This window comes from Oncorhynchus mykiss, chromosome 28, assembly GCF_057628025.1.
Source record: "Oncorhynchus mykiss isolate SJ-2025 chromosome 28, ASM5762802v1, whole genome shotgun sequence".
Lineage (NCBI taxonomy): Eukaryota > Metazoa > Chordata > Actinopteri > Salmoniformes > Salmonidae > Oncorhynchus > Oncorhynchus mykiss.
This window is the reverse complement of record NC_143049.1, coordinates 39,619,382-39,641,500: the sequence shown is the minus strand read 5'-3', so window position 1 is coordinate 39,641,500 and position 22,119 is coordinate 39,619,382. Positions and strand designations below refer to the sequence as shown.

The 22,119-nt window shown below is 43.8% G+C and overlaps 1 protein-coding gene across 1 annotated transcript in view; it reads right to left on the bottom strand.

The window, feature by feature from the left end:
* LOC110508247 (collagen alpha-1(XI) chain) overlaps positions 1-7,533 on the bottom strand; it is a 257,758-nt gene extending 250,225 nt beyond the window's left edge. The window contains exon 1 of the mRNA XM_090225286.1: positions 7,077-7,533. Coding sequence (XP_090081412.1) covers positions 7,077-7,191 — 115 coding nt within the window. The 5' untranslated portion in view covers positions 7,192-7,533. The remainder of the gene's footprint in view (positions 1-7,076) is intronic.
* Between the last annotated feature and the right edge of the window lie 14,586 nt (positions 7,534-22,119).

Below are 22,119 nucleotides of genomic sequence, written 5' to 3'. Positions count from 1 at the left end.
CTAAATACACCTCTGCTGTCTTCAACCAAGATCTCAGCGATCACTGCCTCATTGCCTGCATCCGTAATGGGTCAGCGGTCAAACGACCTCCTCTCATCACTGTAAAACGCTCCCTGAAACACTTCAGCGAGCAGGCCTTTCTAATCGACCTGGCCAGGGTATCCTGGAAGGATATTGACCTCATCCCGTCAGTAGAGGATGCCTGGATATTTTTTAAAAATGCCTTCCTAACCATCTTAAATAAACATGCCCCATTCAAGAAATTTAGAACCAGGAACAGATATAGCCCTTGGTTCTCCCCAGACCTGACTGCCCTTAATCAACACAAAAACGTCCTATGGCGTTCTGCATTAGCATCGAACAGCCCCCGTGATATGCAGCTGTTCAGGGAAGCTAGAAACCATTATACACAGGCAGTTAGAAAAGCCAAGGCTAGCTTTTTCAAGCAGAAATTTGCTTCTTGCAACACTAACTCAAAAAAGTTCTGGGACACTGTAAAGTCCATGGAGAATAAGAACACCTCCTCCCAGCTGCCCACTGCACTGAAGATAGGAAACACTGTCACCACTGATAAATCCACCATAATTGAAAATTTCAATAAGCATTTTTCTACTGCTGGCCATGCTTTCCACCTGGCTACTCCTACCCCTGTCAACAGCACTGCACCCCCAACAGCAACTCGCCCAAGCCTTCCCCATTTCTCCTTCTCCCAAATCCATTCAGCTGATGTTCTGAAAGAGCTGCAAAATCTGGACCCCTACAAATCAGCCGGGCTAGACAATCTGGACCCTTTCTTTCTAAAATTATCTGCCGAAATTGTTGCCACCCCTATTACTAGCCTGTTCAACCTCTCTTTCGTGTCGTCTGAGATTCCCAAAGATTGGAAAGCAGCTGCGGTCATCCCCCTCTTCAAAGGGGGGGACACTCTTGACCCAAACTGCTACAGACCTATATCTATCCTACCATGCCTTTCTAAGGTCTTCGAAAGCCAAGTCAACAAACAGATTACCGACCATTTTGAATCTCACCATACCTTCTCTGCTATGCAATCTGGTTTCAGAGCTGGTCATGGGTGCACCTCAGCCACGCTCAAGGTCCTAAACGATATCTTAACCGCCATCGATAAGAAACATTACTGTGCAGCCGTATTCATTGATCTGGCCAAGGCTTTCGACTCTGTCAATCACCACATCCTCATCGGCAGACTCAACAGCCTTGGTTTCTCAAATGATTGCCTCGCCTGGTTCACCAACTACTTCTCTGATAGAGTTCAGTGTGTCAAATCTGAGGGTCTGTTGTCCGGACCTCTGGCAGTCTCTATGGGGGTGCCACAGGGTTCAATTCTTGGACCGACTCTCTTCTCTGTATACATCAATGAGGTCGCTCTTGCTGCTGGTGAGTCTCTGATCCACCTCTACGCAGACGACACCATTCTGTATACTTCCGGCCCTTCTTTGGACACTGTGTTAACAACCCTCCAGGCAAGCTTCAATGCCATACAACTCTCCTTCCGTGGCCTCCAACTGCTCTTAAATACAAGTAAAACTAAATGCATGCTCTTCAACCGATCACTACCTGCACCTACCCGCCTGTCCAACATCACTACTCTGGACGGCTCTGACTTAGAATACGTGGACAACTACAAATACTTAGGTGTCTGGTTAGACTGTAAACTCTCCTTCCAGACCCATATCAAACATCTCCAATCCAAAGTTAAATCTAGAATTGGCTTCCTATTTCGCAACAAAGCATCCTTCACTCATGCTGCCAAACATACCCTTGTAAAACTGACCATCCTACCAATCCTCGACTTTGGCGATGTAATTTACAAAATAGCCTCCAATACCCTACTCAACAAACTGGATGCAGTCTATCACAGTGCAATCCGTTTTGTCACCAAAGCCCCATACACTACCCACCATTGCGACCTGTACGCTCTCGTTGGCTGGCCCTCGCTTCATACTCGTCGCCAAACCCACTGGCTCCATGTCATCTACAAGACCCTGCTAGGTAAAGTCCCCCCTTATCTCAGCTCGCTGGTCACCATAGCATCTCCCACCTGTAGCACACGCTCCAGCAGGTATATCTCTCTAGTCACCCCCAAAACCAATTCTTTCTTTGGCCGCCTCTCTTTCCAGTTCTCTGCTGCCAATGACTGGAACGAACTACAAAAATCTCTGAAACTGGAAACACTTATCTCCCTCACTAGCTTTAAGCACCAACTGTCAGAGCAGCTCACAGATTACTGCACCTGTACATAGCCCACATATAATTTAGCCCTATCAACTACCTCTTTCCCAACTGTATTTAATTTATTTATTTATTTTGCTCCTTTGCACCCCATTATTTTTATTTCTACTTTGCACATTCTTCCATTGCAAAACTACCATTCCAGTGTTTTACTTGCTATATTGTATTTACCTTGCTACCAAGGCCTTTTTTTGCCTTTACCTCCCTTCTCACCTCATTTGCTCACATTGTATATAGACTTGTTTATACTTTATTATTGACTGTATGTTTGTTTTACTCCATGTGTAACTCTGTGTTGTTGTATCTGTCGAACTGCTTTGCTTTATCTTGGCCAGGTCGCAATTGTAAATGAGAACTTGTTCTCAACTTGCCTACCTGGTTAAATAAAGGTAAAATAAAAAAAAATAAATAAAAATATACTTTCGGTCTGTTTCCCAAATGGCAGCCTACTCCCTATATCATAGGGCCCTACAGTCTGTGGTCAAAAGTTGTGCACTACTGTGTGGTAGGGGTTAGGGTGCCATTTGGGAAGCAGGCCAACTGTCTGTCATGTTAACAGGCCTGAGACACTGATGAGGGAGAGCTGAGGAGCACATTTCTCCCCCAGGCTGAACGAACGAAGGAACCGAACGGAGTATTGTGCAGACACACGTGACCACATCTGGTAGAGACATTTGAGACAAGCAGTTTTTTAAAACAGCAGCACTACAGCTCTCAAACTATAACCCAGAACAGAACAGAACAAACAAAACATTCACTCTGTCTTTTGGGTTGGTTATTTTCACACTTTCAGTGTTAAAATGCTATTTGGATAAAGCCATAAAGGAAAAGTATCCCTTTAGGTTGAACCTAAACGAATGAAGCACATTCTGGAAGCATCTATAATCCAGACTCTTTCCACTATGTTTTCCTACCCAAAGAGTGACACTCAAATTTTGCTTGCCTTTCATGATTCACTTTTTAATTTCTGCCTTTTGCCTTATTAAGGCTCTGTGGCTTTTGGGGGCTCTTTTGGGTTGGTGTACCTAACATCGTGAGATGTAGGCTATAATCTTTCTCTGTGCTGTTTCTTGTCACCATCTATACAGAGTTGGCAGCATAAGTGACAATTACAGATCCCTGGAAAGCCTGTAAATGTTTGCTAGTCACATTATGCAATTCTGGTCTGTTTAAACATCACACACAGAGGAGAAGGAGGAGGAAGAGGAGGAGGAGGAGGAATAGGAGGAGGAGGAGGAAGAGGAGGAGGAGGAGGAGGAGGGGGAGTAGGAGGAAGAGGAGGAGGAGTAGGAAGAGGAAGAGGAGGAAGAGGAGGAGGAGGAGGAGAAGGAGAAGGAGTAGGAGGAGGAGGAGGAGGAGGAGGAGTAGAAAGAGGAAGAGGAGGAAGAGGAGGAGGAGGAAGAGGAAGAGGAGGAAGAGGAGTAGGAGGAGGAGGAGGAGGAGGAGGAGGAGGAGGAGGAGGAGGAGGAGGATAGATGAGCCATGCCCGTGTGGGTGTGAGGTATTCCATTATAGATGGGTATCTAGTTTAACAGGCTATATCTGGAATAATGTCCCCTAATAATCTAATTGTTAGTTATCTGCAATGTATTCAAAGGGAGGATAAGGGTGAGAAGAGGAGGGTGAAGGGTGGGAAGAAGAAGGTGGAGGTTGGGGGGAGGGTTTGGTTGCACAGGACATTCCAACCACAGGAACTGTCCAGACAGACGGCATATCATCCTGGGTAGAGGAAGTTGTGGTGACCAATTCAGAGATATCAGCTGACATCACAGACGGACACACCCCATGTCACCCAAGACGGAACCTTACATGGACAGAAACCTCTTTAGAATTACAGCTAGACTGTAAAATGTAAGATACTGGTTCTGTAGTCAATCAATATCTTGATTAGTTGATGTATATCAACCTAGGCTACTGTAATACGTGCCGGAATAAAAATCAACAAAGGAAAACCCATTGTAAGTTAAAATGGCTAAAGACACAATGATGAACCCATAGATTCATGGCACCCTTTGGTGTCCTAGGAATACGTTCCACTCCTCACCGTAATAATTTAGGCATGGTTCGGCTATTGATATTGACTAGCTGCCTTAGCTCATAATATCAAAGTCAACTTAACAGAATCAACACATATATAACAGCAGGGGCTAACCAATATTCATTTCATAATATCTACAATCAAGGGAAATAAGCAATTATCCTGACCCAGACATACTGTAGGCTAGTTTAAGGGGGGGGGGGGGGGGGGGGTAGACACAGATGAGAGAACTCTTTCCACCAACGGCCCTTATTGGGCTTAGTGGTGACCAGGGAGGAGTGGAGACTCATTGGGCTTAGTGGTAACCAGGGTAGAGTAGATACTTATTGGACTTAGTGGTAACCAGGGTAGTGTGGAGAGTTATTGGGCTTAGTAGTAACCAGGGAAGAGTGGAGAGTTATTGGGCTTAGTAGTAACCAGGGAAGAGTGGAGACTCATTGGGCTTAGTGGTAACCAGGGAGGAGTGGATAGTTATTGGGCTTAGTGGTAACCAGGGCAGAGTGGAGAGTTATTGGGCTTAGTGGTAACCAGGGAAGAGTGGAGAGTTATTGGGCTTAGTAGTAACCAGGGAAGAGTGGAGAGTTATTGGGCTTAGTAGTAACCAGGGAAGAGTGGAGACTCATTGGGCTTAGTGGTAACCAGGGAGGAGTGGAGAGTTATTGGGCTTAGTAGTAACCAGGGTAGAGTGGAGAGTTATTGGGCTTAGTAGTAACCAGGGTAGAGTGGAGAGTTATTGGGCTTAGTAGTAACCAGGGTAGAGTGGAGAGTTATTGGGCTTAGAGGTAACCAGGGAAGAGTGGAGACTCATTGGGCTTAGTGGTAACCAGGGTAGAGTGGAGAGTTATTGGGCTTAGTGGTAACCAGGGCAGAATGGAGACTCATTGGGCTTAGTGGTAACCAGGGCAGAGTGGAGAGTTATTGGGCTTAGTGGTAACCAGGGTAGAGTGGAGAGTTATTGGGCTTAGCTTTAACCAGGGCAGAGTGGAGACTCATTGGGCTTAGTGGTAACCAGGGAAGAGTGGAGAGTTATTGGGCTTAGTGGTAACCAGGGAAGAGGGGAGAGTTATTGGGCTTAGCTTTAACCAGGGCAGAGTGGAGACTCATTGGGCTTAGTGGTAACCAGGGAAGAGTGGAGAGTTATTGGGCTTAGCGGTAACCAGGGTAGAGTGGAGAATTATTGGGCTTAGTGGTTACCAGGTAGAGTGGAGAGTTATTGGGCTTAGTGGTAACCAGGGTAGAGTGGAGACTCATTGGGCTTAGTGGTAACCAGGGTAGAGCGGAGAGTTATTGGGCTTAGTGGTAACCAGGGCAGAGTGGAGACTCATTGGGCTTAGTGGTAACCAGGGAAGAGTGGAGACTCATTGGGCTTAGTGGTAACCAGGGTAGAGCGGAGAGTTATTGGGCTTAGTGGTAACCAGGGCAGAGTGGAGACTCATTGGGCTTAGTGGTAACCAGGGTAGAGTGGAGACTCATTGGGCTTAGTGGTAACCAGGGTAGAGTGGAGAAACGGTGTTTTCTACTTCTGGCCTCTATATGTACTTCATTCCTACAATTGAGAGCATCGAACCATAAGCGACAGTACTACCTATACGCAGTAGCATATTCTCCCATGGTACAACAGTGCCTCATACCGTTTGTGTGAATGTCTATGAATCACTTTAAAATATCCTGAAACCATATAGGAAAATGCCTCCAAAATTAGGCAAATTGAGTGAATTGCTTGCCATGCAGTATGCTAAATACACATCGAGGATGTCACGAGAATATAGCATATCATTGACAGATAGTTTGGAAGATAGTGACGTTTAAATGTATAAAAAAATCGTATTGGCAAGATAAAATAGGTGAAATCAATTGATACATTTCAAAACCAGCATATAGTTCCAGTTAATGATTAATGTGTGGAAAGGTATGTTATAACACATCTGTCTCAGTTTGAAACCACCGAGCGCCTACGGCTGATGTGCAGTCTACCAAACTCTACACACTCATGCGTAAAAGTCAGAGCCGTCCGTATTACGCGGTTCTTTTGGGAAGGTGAGAAAGTCGAATCAATACTCTAACGTTAACCGTATCAATACTCTGACGTTAACCTATGAAAAGCTATGCAGTGGCTATAGGATTCTCTAGCCGAGGTGTGAGATTGCTACCCTACGGAATTCCTCTCTCGATAGCTGTGTCCACATTACAGCGGACCACCGGGACAAACAAAGCCTATTTGTCTGGCTAAACCATTTAAAACATTCGCATGAGAGCGGCATGGGGACAGTTTGACGGGTAATACCTCCACAACAGAATGCCACGTACGAGCCGCTATTTTGGGGTATCACGCAAAGAGCGGAGCGATAGAATCTGGAGGACCGTTCGAGCGCACCTGTACGCGTCTCGCTGGGTGTTCACCGCTGAAAGGCGGTAGCATCACTGGCTGTAACGTAGGGTTAACGAGAGCATTTCACATCGCGATTTACACACACGCACACACAAACACATTCTTTTAAAAAAGTGTGGCACTGGCCATATCTGAAACATTCTTATATTTGATCATGGATTCACATGTGGTGACACTTAAGTCATGCATTTTATGACACTGGCATTGACATTCGTTATTTAAATGTTTATTTCGGTGTGCCGTCAATATCAGCAGAAACAGCACAGTGAGTGTGGCACTGGCTCTACTGAAACGATGTGATCAATTGATAAACCAACCCTGCACGTCCCCAAGAAACATCAGGGAGAGTTTGCGAGGTGAACGGTTCTGAAACGCGTTCCGCCAATGACAGATACTTACCTGCTTGGACATTGACGACTTGCAGAAGGACAGTGAGAGTGACGATGGTGGTTAGAGTGGGGTACAAAAGCCGGCTCTTGGTTTTCCACCTTGTGGACCATATTTGCATCTCCATGGTCTCACACTCAACGCCACAAAGCTTCTGAAAAAAAAACGGCCGACCTTTCAGAACAAAATGTGTGTCCTTTTCCTTCCACAAATCCACCAAAACAATATATCGGTGTGTTGTTGGTAATTGTTGTTACTACTACAAAGCCATACGTGGAAAACAAAATTCGTTTCTTCTTTAGAGCCAAACTGGGCCTCTTGCTCCACTTTCCCTTATCTCCAGCCCTTAGACTGAAGGTGTACGGGCGTTCAGCAAAGTACCGGAGACAGTTCGATTGCTCCGAGAGCCGCGTCTGGAGGGAGGGAGGCGGCACGAACCTCTGAACCGCGACTAGCAGGAAACTGACATGGAAAATGTTCCGTTTAGCGAATCACCATGCTGGAAAGTTGACTCCTGGTCCCGCCCAACCATCTGTCATTCAAGAGTGGCCAGACGTCCTTAGTTACAAGAAAGTGTTGGAGCGTTGATTAGGAGTCGCATCAGTTATCCAATATTCTTCATATCGTATTGTCATACGGAGATAAAATGGAGGGACAGAGGGAGAGACACTGATGCGAAATAACAAGACATTACACTTTTATCTACAACACCCATAACATATAATGTATACATTCCACTGCAGTGGTATTGGGTTTCCTTATAATTGGATGAAATCAATTACATCTGAATGTAATCAATGTAAATAGCGTAATTTCGATTTTTTAAATTTTTTAAATTTTTATAATTCTTTGGCCAACACTATCAAACAGTCTAAATGATTACTTTAATTATTACAGTGTTAGTAATCATCACCTGATTGTAAGGGATTAAGCTATATATAAAACGCTTAAAAGTTGGAGGGCATCAACAGCGATTCCAGGCATTTCCTCAATGCATGAGAAAGAATAGGTTAAATGCCCAACAAGACCATCAAACTGTGATATCAAAGCTTTAGCGGCCAAAATGAAATGTTTTCCAGATTTCAAAATATTTCTTTCAAAGTAAGAAACTTTGGAAAGCAAGTGGAGAAGAAAGGGAAGATAATTATTGCAAAAAAAACGAGCATTGGAACAGAGAATGGAAGCACAGGTGTTAGCTATAGAGCTCTGGGATGCATCCCAAATGGAACCATATTCCCTATATAGTGCACTACTTTTGATCAGAGCCCATAAGGGCCCATAGGGCTCTGGTCAAAACTAGTGAACTATATAGGGAATAGGGTGCCATAGGGCTCTGATCAAAAGCAGTGCACTATATAGGGAATATGTTGCTTTTTGGTACGCGTGCCTTGTCCTTGAGTTGGTTCTCCACAGTGTGACGTTGAGAGACATTATTTGACAGTTTAATTGTAATAATTGTCACACAAATCCAAACCACATTTAGTGGAGTTTGTCAGTGTTCAGAACGTCATCACAGAGCGTTGCTCTAAAGTCAGGATGAAGAGTTTGGAATAAGGGGTAGATCAATGTGTCGTCATAAAACAAAGATTAGTTTGTATGTCCTCATTGGTTAATTAAACATGTTGAATGTGGATCGCACATGGGTGTACTTTCAGACCGTTTTCAAGAGGATGTATATATGTCGTCACTGTGAATGTATTGTGTTTACATTGTGTGTAGATTGGACCAATTTTCCATTATAGTATCACTGTTAAAGAAATGTGCTTGTCTATCTGAATGTGCAGTTTAGTCCTTAAACGCCCAAAACCAGTAGAAACCCATTTTTGTTAAGCTAAAAGAAGATGGGCAGAGTTTACTCGTGATATTTCGCAATGATTTAACGAAACAAGTCATCGTTTCAAGGCAAAGTATGATTTATTTAGCCTTGAAGTGACAAAAAAAAACGATATGTACACTTCGTGCAAATCCGAGTGAATGCGGTGTCTTTTCCTATGATGTGACATACAAATTATTTTTAAACCTACGTTTCATTTCAAGGCTTTGTTTGATTTGAATGTTGCCACCCACCAGCATGACATTGTTTTATTGATCAGAAACAGCTGCAGAGTTATCCCTCTTTGCGACTGAGACGAGCCAAAGAGCCTCGTGTACACTTGGCAGCCTGAGCCAAGGAGCACGTTAAAATTGGGGGTGAAAACGTGTGTTTTTGCACCTCCTCTGTTTTTACACAGAATTATCATAATCCATTAGATCATTTGTACATTTTCACTTATTTTTTGAGTTAGCCTGTATAATAATAATAAATATTTATGACAATTTTATAAAATGGTATAAATGCGTGATATGATAGCATTTTGTAAACCAGCTTCCCCCCGTCGCCCCGAGATGAATGGTTTTGACCACCAAAGCCTCTCTACACGCTCCACTGCTTTTGATTGGTGTAACTTTAGCTCGAAACCCACAAGAAAATTAAAGGAACTTATGGTATTATCATTTGAGGCATTCATTATCATGAGCAAAGTACTTTCACTTCCCTTGTGAGAACTATGAGATCGGGCTGACTCCGCTTTGCTGTAGCGCACTGAAGCCTGCCAGCAGCCTACCTACCATGTTACACCATGTCCATTACAATGTAGAAAAACGCATATCAGCTTTCTTGCTATATTTATCCCTATCACCAGAGCTTCAACTTGTTCTTTCTAACTATTTCATTTACTTATTTAAAAAATAAAATAATTTACACCCGATTTCCTGGTATCCAATTGGTAGTTACAGTCTTGTCTCAGTGCTGAAACTCGGGAGAGACTAAAGTCGAGAGCCGTGGGTCCTCTGAAAGAACCCAACCAAGCCACACTGTTTCTTGACACAATGCCCACTTAACCCGGAAGCCAGCCTGAACCAATGTGTCAAAAGAAACACTGTGCCATTCATCTCCCTACACTGGCTTCCTGTCAAGGCAAGGGCTGATTTCAAGGTTTTACTGCTAACCTACAAAGCATTGCATGGGCTTGCTCCTACCTATCTCTCTGATTTGGTCCTGCCGTACATACCTACACGTACGCTACGGTCACAAGATGCAGGCCTCCTAATTGTCCCTAGAATTTCTAAGCAAACAGCTGGAGGCAGGGCTTTCTCCTATAGAGCTCCATTTTTATGGAATGGTCTGCCTACCCATGTCAGAGACGCAAACTCGGTCTCAACCTTTAAGTCTTTACTGAAGACTCATCTCTTCAGTGGGTCATATGATTGAGTGTAGTCTGGCTCAGGAGTGTGAAGGTGAATGGAAAGGCTCTGGAGCAACAAACCGCCTTTGTTGTCTCTGCCTGGCCGGTTCCCCTCTTTCCACTGGGATTCTCTGCCTCTAACCCTATTACAGGGGCTGAGTCACTGGCTTACTAGGGCTCTTTCATACCGTCCCTAGGAGGGGTGCATCACTTGAGTGGGTTGAGTCACTGATGTGATCTTCCTGTCTGGGTTGGCGCTCCCCCTTGGGTTGTGCCGTGGCGGAGATCTTTGTGGGCTATACTCGGCCTTGTCTCAGGATGGTAAGTTGGTGGTTGAAGATATCCCTCTAGTGGTGTGGGGGCTGTGCTTTGGAAAAGTGGGTGGGGTTATATCCTTCCTGTTTGGCCCTGTCCGGGGGTGTCCTCGGATGGGGCCACTGTGTCTCCTGTCTCAGCCTCCAGTATTTATGCTGCAGTAGTTTATGTGTCGGGGGGCTAGGGTCAGTTTGTTATATCTGGAGTATTTCTCCTGTCCTATCCGGTGTCGTGTGTGAATTTAAGTATGCCCTCTCTAATTCTCTCTTTCTCTCTTTCTTTCTCTCTCTCAGAGGACCTGAGCCCTAGGACCCTGCCTCAGGACTACCTGACATGATGACTCCTTGCTGTCCCCAGTCCACCTGGCCGTGCTGCTGCTCCAGTTTCAACTGCCTGTGATTATTATTATAATATGACCATGCTGGTCATTTATGAACATTTGAACATCTTGGCCATGTTCTGTTATAATCTCCACCCGGCACAGCCAGAAGAGGACTGGCCACCCCACATAGCCTGGTTCCTCTCTAGGTTTCTTCCTAGGTTTTGGCCTTTCTAGGGAGTTTTTCCTAGCCACCGTGCTTCTACACCTGCATTGCTTGCTGTTTGGGGTTTTAAGCTGGGTTTCTGTACAGCACTTTGAGATATCAGCTGATGTACAAAGGGCTATATAAATACATTTGATTTGATTTTGATTTGTGCATCTGGCGACCGTGCATGCGCCCGGCCCTCCACAGGAGTCGCTAGCGTGTGATGGGACAGGGACATCCCTGCCAGCCAAACCCTCCCCTAACCAGGATGATCCTGGGCAAATTGTGTGCCGCCCCATGGGTCTCCCTGTCACAGCGACAGAGCCTGGACTCGAACCCAGAATCTCTAGTGGCACAGCTAGCACTGCGATGCAGTACCTTAGACCACTGCGCCACTCGAGAGGCATTTCTAACTATTTCTATGGCGGATTCACGGCCGCAACTTATGGAAGATGACAAAACTTTGGAGATAAAAATAGATAGCGAAATCAAAGATAGGCCAGTGGTTTCCATCTGAGGCGAAGTATTCCCCAAATCAATGATTATGACAAATCAGGACCAACCATAGAGCCAATGTTATAGTTAAGGAAACCTCAGCAACAGCAGATAAGATTAGCATGCTAGCTAGCTACACTTACACTAACCCTATTTGTTGATGTTTATCAGCTCCACATGGAAATTCCCAATTAGTGAATATGTAGAGTTGAAGTCCGAAGTTTACAAACACTTAGGTTGGAGTCATTAAAACTCATTTTTCAACCACTCCACAAATTTCTTGATCACAAACTATAGTTTTGGCAAGTCGGTTAGGACATCTACCTTGTGCATGACACAAGTCAATTGTTCAACAATTGTTTACAGACAGATTATTTCACTTATAATTCACTGTATCACAATTCCAGTGGGTCAGAAGTTTACATACATTAAGTTGACTGTGCCTTTAAACAGCTTTGAAAATTCCAGAAAATTATTTCATGGCTTTAGAAGCTTCTGATAGGCTAATTGGCATAATTTGAGTCAATTGAAGGTGTACCTGTGGATGTATTTCAAGGCCTACCTTCAAACTCAGTGCCTCTTTGCTTGACATCATGGGAAAAAAAATAAAAATCTGCCAAGACCTCAGAAGAAAATTCTAGACCTCCACAAGTCTGGTTCATCGTTGGGAGCAATTTCCAAATGCCTGAAGGTACCACATTCATCTGTACAAACAACAGTACGCATGTATAAACACCATGGTACCACAGAGCCGTCATACCACTCAGGAAGGAGACAAGTTCTGTCTCCTGGAGATGAATGTACTTTGGTGCGAAAAGTGCAAATCAATCCCACAACAACAGCAAAGGACCATGTGAAGATGCTGGAGGAAACAGGTACAAATGCATCAATATCCACAGTTAAATGAGTCCTATATCGACGTAACATGAAAGGCCACTCAGCAAGGAAGAAGCCACTGCTCCAAAACCGCCATAGAAAAGCCAGACTACAGTTTGCAACTGCATATGAGAACAACTGCACATGAGAACAAAGATCAAACTTTTTGGAGAAATGTCCTCTGGTCTGATGAATCAAAGATAGAACTGTTTGGCCATAATGACCATCGTTATGTTTGGAGAAAAAAAGGGGGAGGCTTGCAAGCTGAAGAACACCATCCCAACCGTGAAGCATGGGGGTGGCAGCATCATGTTGTGGGGGTGCTTTGCTGCAGGAGGGACTGGTGCACTTCACAAAATAGATGGCTTCATGAGGCTGGAAAATGATGTGGATGGAAAATTATGTGGATATAATGAAGCAACATCTCAAGACATCAGTTAAAGCTTGGCTGCAAATGAGTCTTCCAAATGCCCAATGACCCCAAACATACTTCCAAAGTTTTGGCAAAATTGCTTAAGGACAACAAAGTCAAGGTATTGGAGTGGCCATCGCAAAGCTCTGACCTCAATCCCATATAACTTTTGTGTGCAGAACTGAAAAAGCATGTGCGAGCAAGGCGGCCTACAAACCTGACTCAGGTACACAAGCTCTGTCAGGAGGAATGGGCCAAACTTCACCCAACTTCACCCAACTTATTGTGGGGAGCTTGTGGAAGGCTACCCGAAATGTTTGACCCAAGTTAAACAATTTAAAACCAATGCTACCAAATATTAATTGAGTGTATGTAAACTTCTGACCCACTGGGAATGTGATGAAAGAAATAAAAGCTGAAATAAATCATTCTCTCTACTATTATTCTGACGTTTCACATTCTTAAAAAAAAGTGGTGTTCCTAACTGATCTATAACAGGGAATTTTTACCAGGATTAAATGTCAGGAATTGTGAAAAACTGAGTTTAAATGTATTTGGCTTAGGTGTATGTAAATGTATGACTTCAACTGTAAAGTAGCCTTCATCATTCTTCAAGGTGTGACCTAAATGTGCTTTTCCTCTCTAGGACGCACAATTATGTTGAAATAGTGGTGTCATCTTCCCCTGATGTGGTTCTTAAAGTGTTTTGCTCAAGGGCACAACAGCAGTAGATAACATGGAATGTTCAAAAATCACACCCGATTTTTCCCAGTCAGTTTCAGGTCTACCTACCTAGCTCTCTAGGCTACCTCCCACTCTATACACAGCCGTGTCGACTTGCTTCGAGCTACGGTCTCCTGCACACCACAGGACTCTATGTTAGCCCTATGAGTTCAAAGGTTAAAGCCTAGGCGTTAGCTCGGGGAGCTTACACAAGCCTTCAAGTCTCAGACTGGTCATTCTTCGTCGTATGAGCTTGGGGTCACCAAATGACCTGACATTGGCAAAGGGTCTTGCCCTGCAAATCTAGCCTGCATCACAAATGGTACCCTATTCCTTCTCTAGTGGAGTAACTTGACCCAATTGGTCCTTACAAACTCAGGTGTTTTACCTGTCCTTCAACAGGCTTGGTGTATTGTAAATGAAAAGCTCTGGAGGGGTTGGATCTGTAGTGTAGGGTGGCAGTCTTACACCAGCGTTGCCCAAAATTACCTCAGACTTGCTGTCTGCTAGCTCAGCGATACCACAGCAAAAAATATGTTTCTGCAACAACCCTCCTCTACCCTCCCTCCCTTCTCCCTCTTCCACCCCCTGGTCCCAACCTCTTTCTCCTCTCCATACACCCTCTCTTCCTCCTCCTCCTCCTCCTCCTCCTTCACCCCCTGGTCTCAACCTCTTTCTCCTCCTCTCCATACACCTTCTCCTCCTCCTCCTCCGCTTCCTCCTCCTCCTCCTTCACCCCCTGGTCTCAACCTCTTTCTCCTCCTCTCCATACACCCTCTCCTCCTCCTCCTCCTTCACCCCCTGGTCTCAACCTCTTTCTCCTCCTCTCCATACACCCTCTGCTCCTCCTCCTCCTCCACCCCCTGGTCTCAACCTCTTCATCCTCCTCTCCATTCACCTTCTCCTCCTCCTCCTCCTCCGCTTCCTCCTCCTCCTCCTTCACCCCCTGGTCTCAACCTCTTTCTCCTCCTCTCCATACACCCTCTCCTCCTCCTCCTCCGCTTCCTCCTCCTCCTTCACCACCTGGTCTCAACCTCATTCTCCTCCTCCTCCTCCTGCTCCTCCTCCTCTTCCTCCTCCTCCTTCACCACCCGGGGCTAGCGTGTACAGATACAACTTGGCTTGGCGAGAGATGGTCGGAAAGGCTAGCAAGTTTTGCTCTCTAATCTGGTCAGCAGGAAAATGTCAGAGATCTTGCTCATGCTGCTAACTGGGCCTGTAGCCCAACTTAATTACTTTAATTTGAGGACCCCTCCTGTGTTGGCACACACAGGCCTCTACGACCAAACCTCAAAAATCTGACTCTCTCTCTTGGTTGGACGCAATGTTTTTCCAGCACAGTAGGCAGAATGTACAGACAGAACAGAACAGAACGAATGGAAGGGTAGGATCGGAAAATTCTATAACTTCTTACAGAATCTTGCAGAATCTACCATTTTTAGCGCGGCTGGAGTTTTTGGAACTACTCTCTATAGTTGAAAGCATATGATTACAAACCCAAGTGTTTGTTTGCCAAGCAGTACCAAGATGGCATTGTATAATTAGTCTATAAAAAGTTACCTCCTTGAACAGGGCTAAACCCGAGCAGCTAAAAACATAAACTTCTAGGAGATATTGTTCACCAGCAGCTCTGGTTTCCTGCTAAAAAGGCTTTCAATTAGTCTCTTTTCAAGTTTCTTAGATAAATAAAAATCCCTTATTTGCACACACCCCACTCTCTCTTTTTCTCCAAGCCAGGATCCTCTTGAGGTTTCTTCCTTCTAAGGAATTTTTCCTATACTCAGTGTATATTTTATTTTTCAGGGTCTATGCCGAGTTACTGTAAAGCACAAGGAAAAAAAAGTTGTTCTAAAAATGTCACTTGTGTTGCGTAGACAGAGGGAGACACCTCATCTGGAAATTATGGATCTCGAGTCATTTGATGCAATAAGATAACTGAAACACCTTTTCAGATTATTACCTAGCTGGTACTCAGAGAGATTATTACCTAGCTGGTACTCAGAGAGATTATTACCTAGCTGGTACTCAGAGAGATTATTACCTAGCTTGTACTCAGAGAGATTATTACCTAGCTGGTACTCAGAGAGATTATTACCTAGCTGGTACTCAGAGTAATTATTACCTAGCTGGTACTCAGAGAGATTATTACCTAGCTGGTACTCAGAGAGATTATTACCTAGCTGGAGCTCAGAGAGATTATTACCTAGCTGGTACTCAGAGACATTATTACCTAGCTGGTACTCAGAGAGATTATTACCTAGCTGGTACTCAGATAGATTATTACCTAGCTGGTACTCAGAGAGATTATTACCTAGCTAGTACTCAGAGAGATTATTACCTAGCTGGTACTCAGTTTGAGTATTACTTGTCTGGTACTCAGAGAGATTATTACCTAGCTGGTACTCAGAGAGATTATTACCTAGCTGGTACTCAGAGAGATTATTACCTAGCTGGTGCTCAGAGAGATTATTACCTAGCTGGTACTCAGAGAGATTATTACCTAGCTGGTACTCAGAGAGATTTTACCTAGCTGGTACTCAGAGAGATTATTACCTAGCTGGTGCTCAGAGAGATTATTACCTAGCTGGTGCTCAGAGAGATTATTACCTAGCTGGTACTCAGAGAGATTATTACCTAGCTGGTACTCAGAGAGATTATTACTTAATTGTTGCTCATACATATCAGTCAAAGACGGAGCTGCTAGTTTTATATTTCTCCCTCGTCTTAGTGTTTCTTGAGGACAACATCTAGTGAATGAAAGCCTAATAAACGTCACATGGTAATAAAATGTGGTTGTTACCAGGCTCCTAGCCTCTGATACGTATTACCCCATTCACTTCCCATCAGCAGACGTTACCTCAAACACACTGTGTTGCTGTGCTAAATTATCCACTTAAACAACAGTTTGTGTGTTTGAGTGTGTGTGTGTTTGTGTGTGTGTGTGTGTATGGTTGGGGGGGATACATACTAGACATTGCAGACCACAAATCTACCGGGAGGAATGTGTGTGTGTCTGGGCATGCTCATTATGTTTGACTGTTAGCGGTAGTCTACCAGCTACCCAGTGTGTGTGTGTATGTGTGTGTGTGTGTGTGTGTATGTGTGTGTGTGTGTGTGTGTGTGTGTGTGTGTTTGTGTTCTACCAGCTGCTTAATATGACCTGAAAGAAAGGGGGATGTGTGCCCTGCCTCTGCTCAGCTCACTTGGATGTTTTGTCAAGTCATCGCTTAGGCTTCTGCTGATGAATCTATACAGTAGGACAGTGTAATGGTTTCTATTGAGCTTGAAGAGAGTGTAAGAGTTTCTATGTGTCTTGAAGAGAGATTAGAGTTTAATGCTTTCTATGTGGATTGAAGAGAGATTAGAGTTTATGCTCTCTATGTGGCTTGAAGAGGGTGTAATGGTTTCTATGTGGATTGAAGAGAGATTAGAGTTTATGCTCTCTATGTGGCTTGAAGAGGGTGTAATGGTTTCTATGTGGATTGAAGAGAGATTAGAGTTTATGCTCTCTATGTGGCTTGAAGAGGGTGTAATGGTTTCTATGTGGCTTGAAGAGAGAGTAGAGTTTATGCTCTCTATGTGGATTGTCTGTGATACTCTAAACACGCATCAGATACCATGTTCCTCAAAGACAGCCCAGCCTGGCTAATAGTCTCCTTCTACTACGTCACTGTCCGAGCCGAGTATCGACGGGGCTGTAGAGGAGCGGGTCGAGAGCCTCAAGTTCCTTGGCGTCCATATCACTAACAAACTATCATGGTTCAAGCACACCAAGGCAGTCACGAAAACATGAAAACATTTGGTCATGGCTCCTCAGATCCTCAAAAAGTTATACAGCTGCACCATCAAAAGCATCCGCTTGTTATGGCAACTGCTTGGCATCCAACCGCAAGACGCTATAGAGGGTACAAATATTTTCCTATTTTGAAAAAAAAAAATTCAGCATTGTTTGTTTTAAGGTCTTGTCAGTAAACATTTTCATGGTAAAGGCTACACCTGTTGTATTCGGCGCATGTGACAAATAAAATGTGATTTGTTTTGTCCAACGCTCAGCTGTTAAACAGTTAGAAAGTAGTAGCTGCCTGACTAACAGTCGAAGGGTATCCAATGTGAAAATTGGTCCATACTTTGTGTTCTTAACCTCTCAAAGCCAGGGGGCAGAATTTTCACTTTTGGATAAATAGCGTGCCCAATTTCAACTACCTGCAACTCATGCCAAGAATATAAGATATGCATATTTTAAAGCATTTTATTTGAATCTGGCGCTCTGCATTTCCCCCAGCCATTGGCCAGTTGAGACGCTAGCGTCTCGCCTATCCATAAGAGGTTTAATAGAACACTGTCATAGTGCACTAGACCAGAAGTCCCCACAATAATTGTAAACTGACAAAAACATTTTTTTTTGACCAATTGGTGACTTTTTGTTAGTCCCCACAAGTTCAAATGCTAATTCTAGGGTTAGGTTTAGGGTTAAGGCTAGAATTGGTGTTAGGGTTAGAATTACATTAAGGGGTAGGAGCTAGGGTTAGGTTTAGGGTTAAGGCTAGAATTAGTGTAAGGGTTATAATTACATTAAGGGGTAGGAGCTAGGGTTAGGTTTAGGGTTAAGGCTAGAATTAGTGTTAGGGTTAGAATTACATTAAGGGTTAGTTATGGGGATAAGGTTAGGAGCTAGGGTTAGTTATAGGGTTAGGGTTAGGAGCTAGGGTTAGTTATAGGGTTAGGGGTAGGAGCTAGGGTTAGTTATGGGGTTAAGGTTAGGAGCTAGGGTTAGTTATAGGGTTAGGGTTAGGAGCTAGGGTTAGTTATAGGGTTAGGGATAGGAGCTAGGTTTAGTTATGGGGTTAAGGTTTTTGGGTTAAGGTTAGGGTTAGGGTCAAGGTTATGGTTAGGGTTAGGGTCAAGGTAAGGGTAAGAGTACAGGTTAAGGTTAGGTTTAGGGTTAGGGTTAGGGGTAGGGGTTAGGGTTAGGGTTAGGGGTTAGGGTTAGAGTTAGGGGTCAGGGAAAATAGAACTTTGAATGGGACTGAATTGCGTCCCCCCACAAGGTTAGCTGTACAAGTCCGTGTGTGTGTGTGAGAGAGAAAGAGAGAGATAGATGGGTTTTCTGAGCTATACATTAAGAATTCAATTCAGGAGTTAACTATTCCCCAGGCCGTTTCTGTAAATGAGAATGTGTTCTCAGTCAATTTACCTGGTAAATTAAGGGTAAAATACATAAATAAATAGAATAAACACTTCAGGCTCACTTATTTGACAGCTTTATTTGTATTGCTGTGTCATGTCCTAGAAATGCTTTGTGAAACACTACACTGGAAGGAAAACCCTGATAAAAACACTACACTGGAAGGAAAACCCTGATAAAAACACTACACTGCAAGGAAAACCCTGATAAAAACACTACACTGCAAGGAAAACCCTGATAAATATACTACACTGCAAGGAAAACCCTGATAAAAACACTACACTGCAAGGAAAACCCTGATAAAAACACTACACTGGAAGGAAAACCCTGATAAAAACACTTCACTGCAAGGAAAACCCTGATAAAAACACTACACTGCAAGGAAAACCCTGATAAATATACTACACTGGAAGGAAAACCCTGATAAAAACACTACACTGGAAGGAAAACCCTGATAAAAACACTACACTGCAAGGAAAACCCTGATAAAAACACTACACTGCAAGGAAAACCCTGATAAAAACACTACACATTTCCAGGAAATGTTCTCCTTGCTGTTAGCTTGTGTCAACAACCCATTTGAGCCTCCTAGATTTTCGAGTTTTTGCTAGCTACAGTTGAATCAACAAATCATTTGTTATTGTAAAAAAAAAAAAAAATGCTACTTCAAACCTTCCATAAAAATGTTGTTATCTTGACTTTAGTGTCATCTGCTAAATACAAAATAAGACTGTATACAAAGTGTTGTTGAAATGCTGGGGGATGTCACTGTACCTCAAAACAAAAGAGGCAACCCAAATGGAAACCATATTGCCGTTGTTTCTAGATAGCGTCTGTACACTCACAGCGAAGAGTGAAGAAACAGTTCTGTCCTGGGGGTTTGGAAAAACACACCAAGTAGATTATGTATGTAATCATATCACCCTCAAAACGCAGGACAATGGGCCTGAGTTCCAAATCAAATCAAATCAAATTTATTTATATAGCCCTTCGTACATCAGCTGATATCTCGAAGTGCTGTGCAGAAACTCAGCCTAAAACCCCCAAACAGCAAGCAATGCAGGTGTAGAAGCACGGTGGCTAGGAAAAACTCCCTAGAAAGGCCAAATGGCACCCTATTCCCTATATAGTGCACTACTTTAGTCCAGAGCTCTATCGGCCCTGGTCAAAAGTAGTGCACTTTATAGGGCGTACAAAAAAAGGGTCTATCTAGAACTTAAAAGGGTTCTTCGGCTTTCCCCATAGGATAACCGGTTGAAGGGTTACAGCAGAACCCTTTTGGTTCCAAGTTACAATATGAATGGCCTGTTTTGTTCTAGTTCCTCTGAAGAAATCAGTATTTTTTCCGGTACAATATAATTATATGCCATTAAACCTTAGAGAAATATTAGGATGGGTGATATTTTAGAGTTTTTTATCTCTACAAAATAATTAATAGCTGAATGGTAACAACTAACAAGACGTTTCTGAATATTTCTGGACCAGTTTTCTGGACCTGGAGCCAGAGTCTTATGGAATGTTGTTTTTGAAGTGTCGGTGCCGTACGAATAAAACCTCTCACAGTAGGAAGATCTAGGATCTAGATTGGATTTGTGTTGTTGTCCGGGAATAGTCTTACTGGTTCCAGGAGACCCATCCTTCAGACGTTCCATTTTAGTCCCATAGAGATTAACGGGCTGGTTTCCAAAAATTGTGGTTTAGAATTTTGGACTTTTACTGAAGTAGTATTTTGTGACTTTCACTTTTACTTGAGTTCTATCAAAGGTATCTTTACAAGTATGACAATTGGGTACTTTTTGGATTGCCGTTAAATTACAGATCCCATATCCCTCTACAGAGCGCTCTGACAAGTCACCAGCCTTCATTTTAAAAAGTAGGAAAAAAGAGAGACAAAAAAAAAAAAAAAAAAAAAAAAAAAAAAAAAACACATGGGTTTTCCATTAGGATAAGGGAAGTCAAGTCACTGTTTTCCACTGTGCTATCTCAATGTTGAAGAACTCAATGTGTGCTTACCTATTGGTAACCTATTCCCTTTGTAGTGCACTACTTTGGACCAAAGCCCTGCTGACTCTGGTCAAAACTAGTGTACTATGTAGGTAAGAACCGAATGTGGAGATGAGAAGCAGGTACATGGAAGTGACAGAACAGGAACGGAGTCAGAACATGGGGGAAACGAAACAACACGACGACAATGATGTGGAGATGAGAAGCAGGTACATGGAAGTGACAGAACAGGAACGGAGTCAGAACATGGGGGAAACAAAACGACACGACGACAATGATGTGGAGATGAGAAGCAGGTACATGGAAGTGACAGAACAGGAACGGAGTCAGAACATGGGGGAAACAAAACGACACGACGACAATGATGTGGAGATGAGAAGCAGGTACATGGAAGTGACAGAACAGGAACGGAGTCAGAACATGGGGGAAACGAAACGACACGACGACAATGATGTGGAGATGAGAAGCAGGTACATGGAAGTGACAGAACAGGAACGGAGTCAGAACATGGGGGAAACGAAACGACACGACGACAATGATGCAGAAGCGTTGGAACAACGTCGGGAACAGACAGATACAAGGAATAGTAATGAGAGCAGGTGAATGAGTCCAGGTCAGTTCAATGAATCGCTGATGCGCGTGACGAGGAAAACAGGTGTGCGTAACGACGGTGGCAGGAGTGCGTAGTGCTGGGCGGTCCTCGAGCGCCCTCAAGCGCCGGGGAGGGAGAGCGGGAGCAGGCGTGACACTATAGGGAATAGGGTTCTATTTGGGACGCACACAATGCCTGAAAGACTAGACACTAACCCATTGTAAACATATTTCACTAATATTCAGTGGAGGTCGTGGCAGCTTTAGATGAAGACTGAGGTTAGTGTCCAAAAAACACCCTATTCCCTATATAGTGCACTACTTTAACCAGAGACCCAATGGGTAGTGCACTATATAGGGAATATGGTACCGTTTGGGATGTAAACTGAGGAGACAAGAGAGAGTTTACACAAGTATTCACTCATTGTCTTGTAGGCATTATGTCCTTATATCAACCCAGACAGACAGACATGTGATGCTACAAATACCCTATGGATGCTTGCCTTATGAAGTGTGTGTGATTGTCTGTGTGTGTGGGCGCGCACAAGTTAGTGTGTGTGTGTGTGTGTGTGCGTGCGTGTGTGCGTGTGTGTGTGTGTGTGCGTGCATGCGTGTGTGTGTGAGAGAGAGCTTTGCCTACATCCGGGCATGTATGTGTGAAAACGGTAGGGTAGGCTAGACCAAAGAAACCATGTCTGGAATC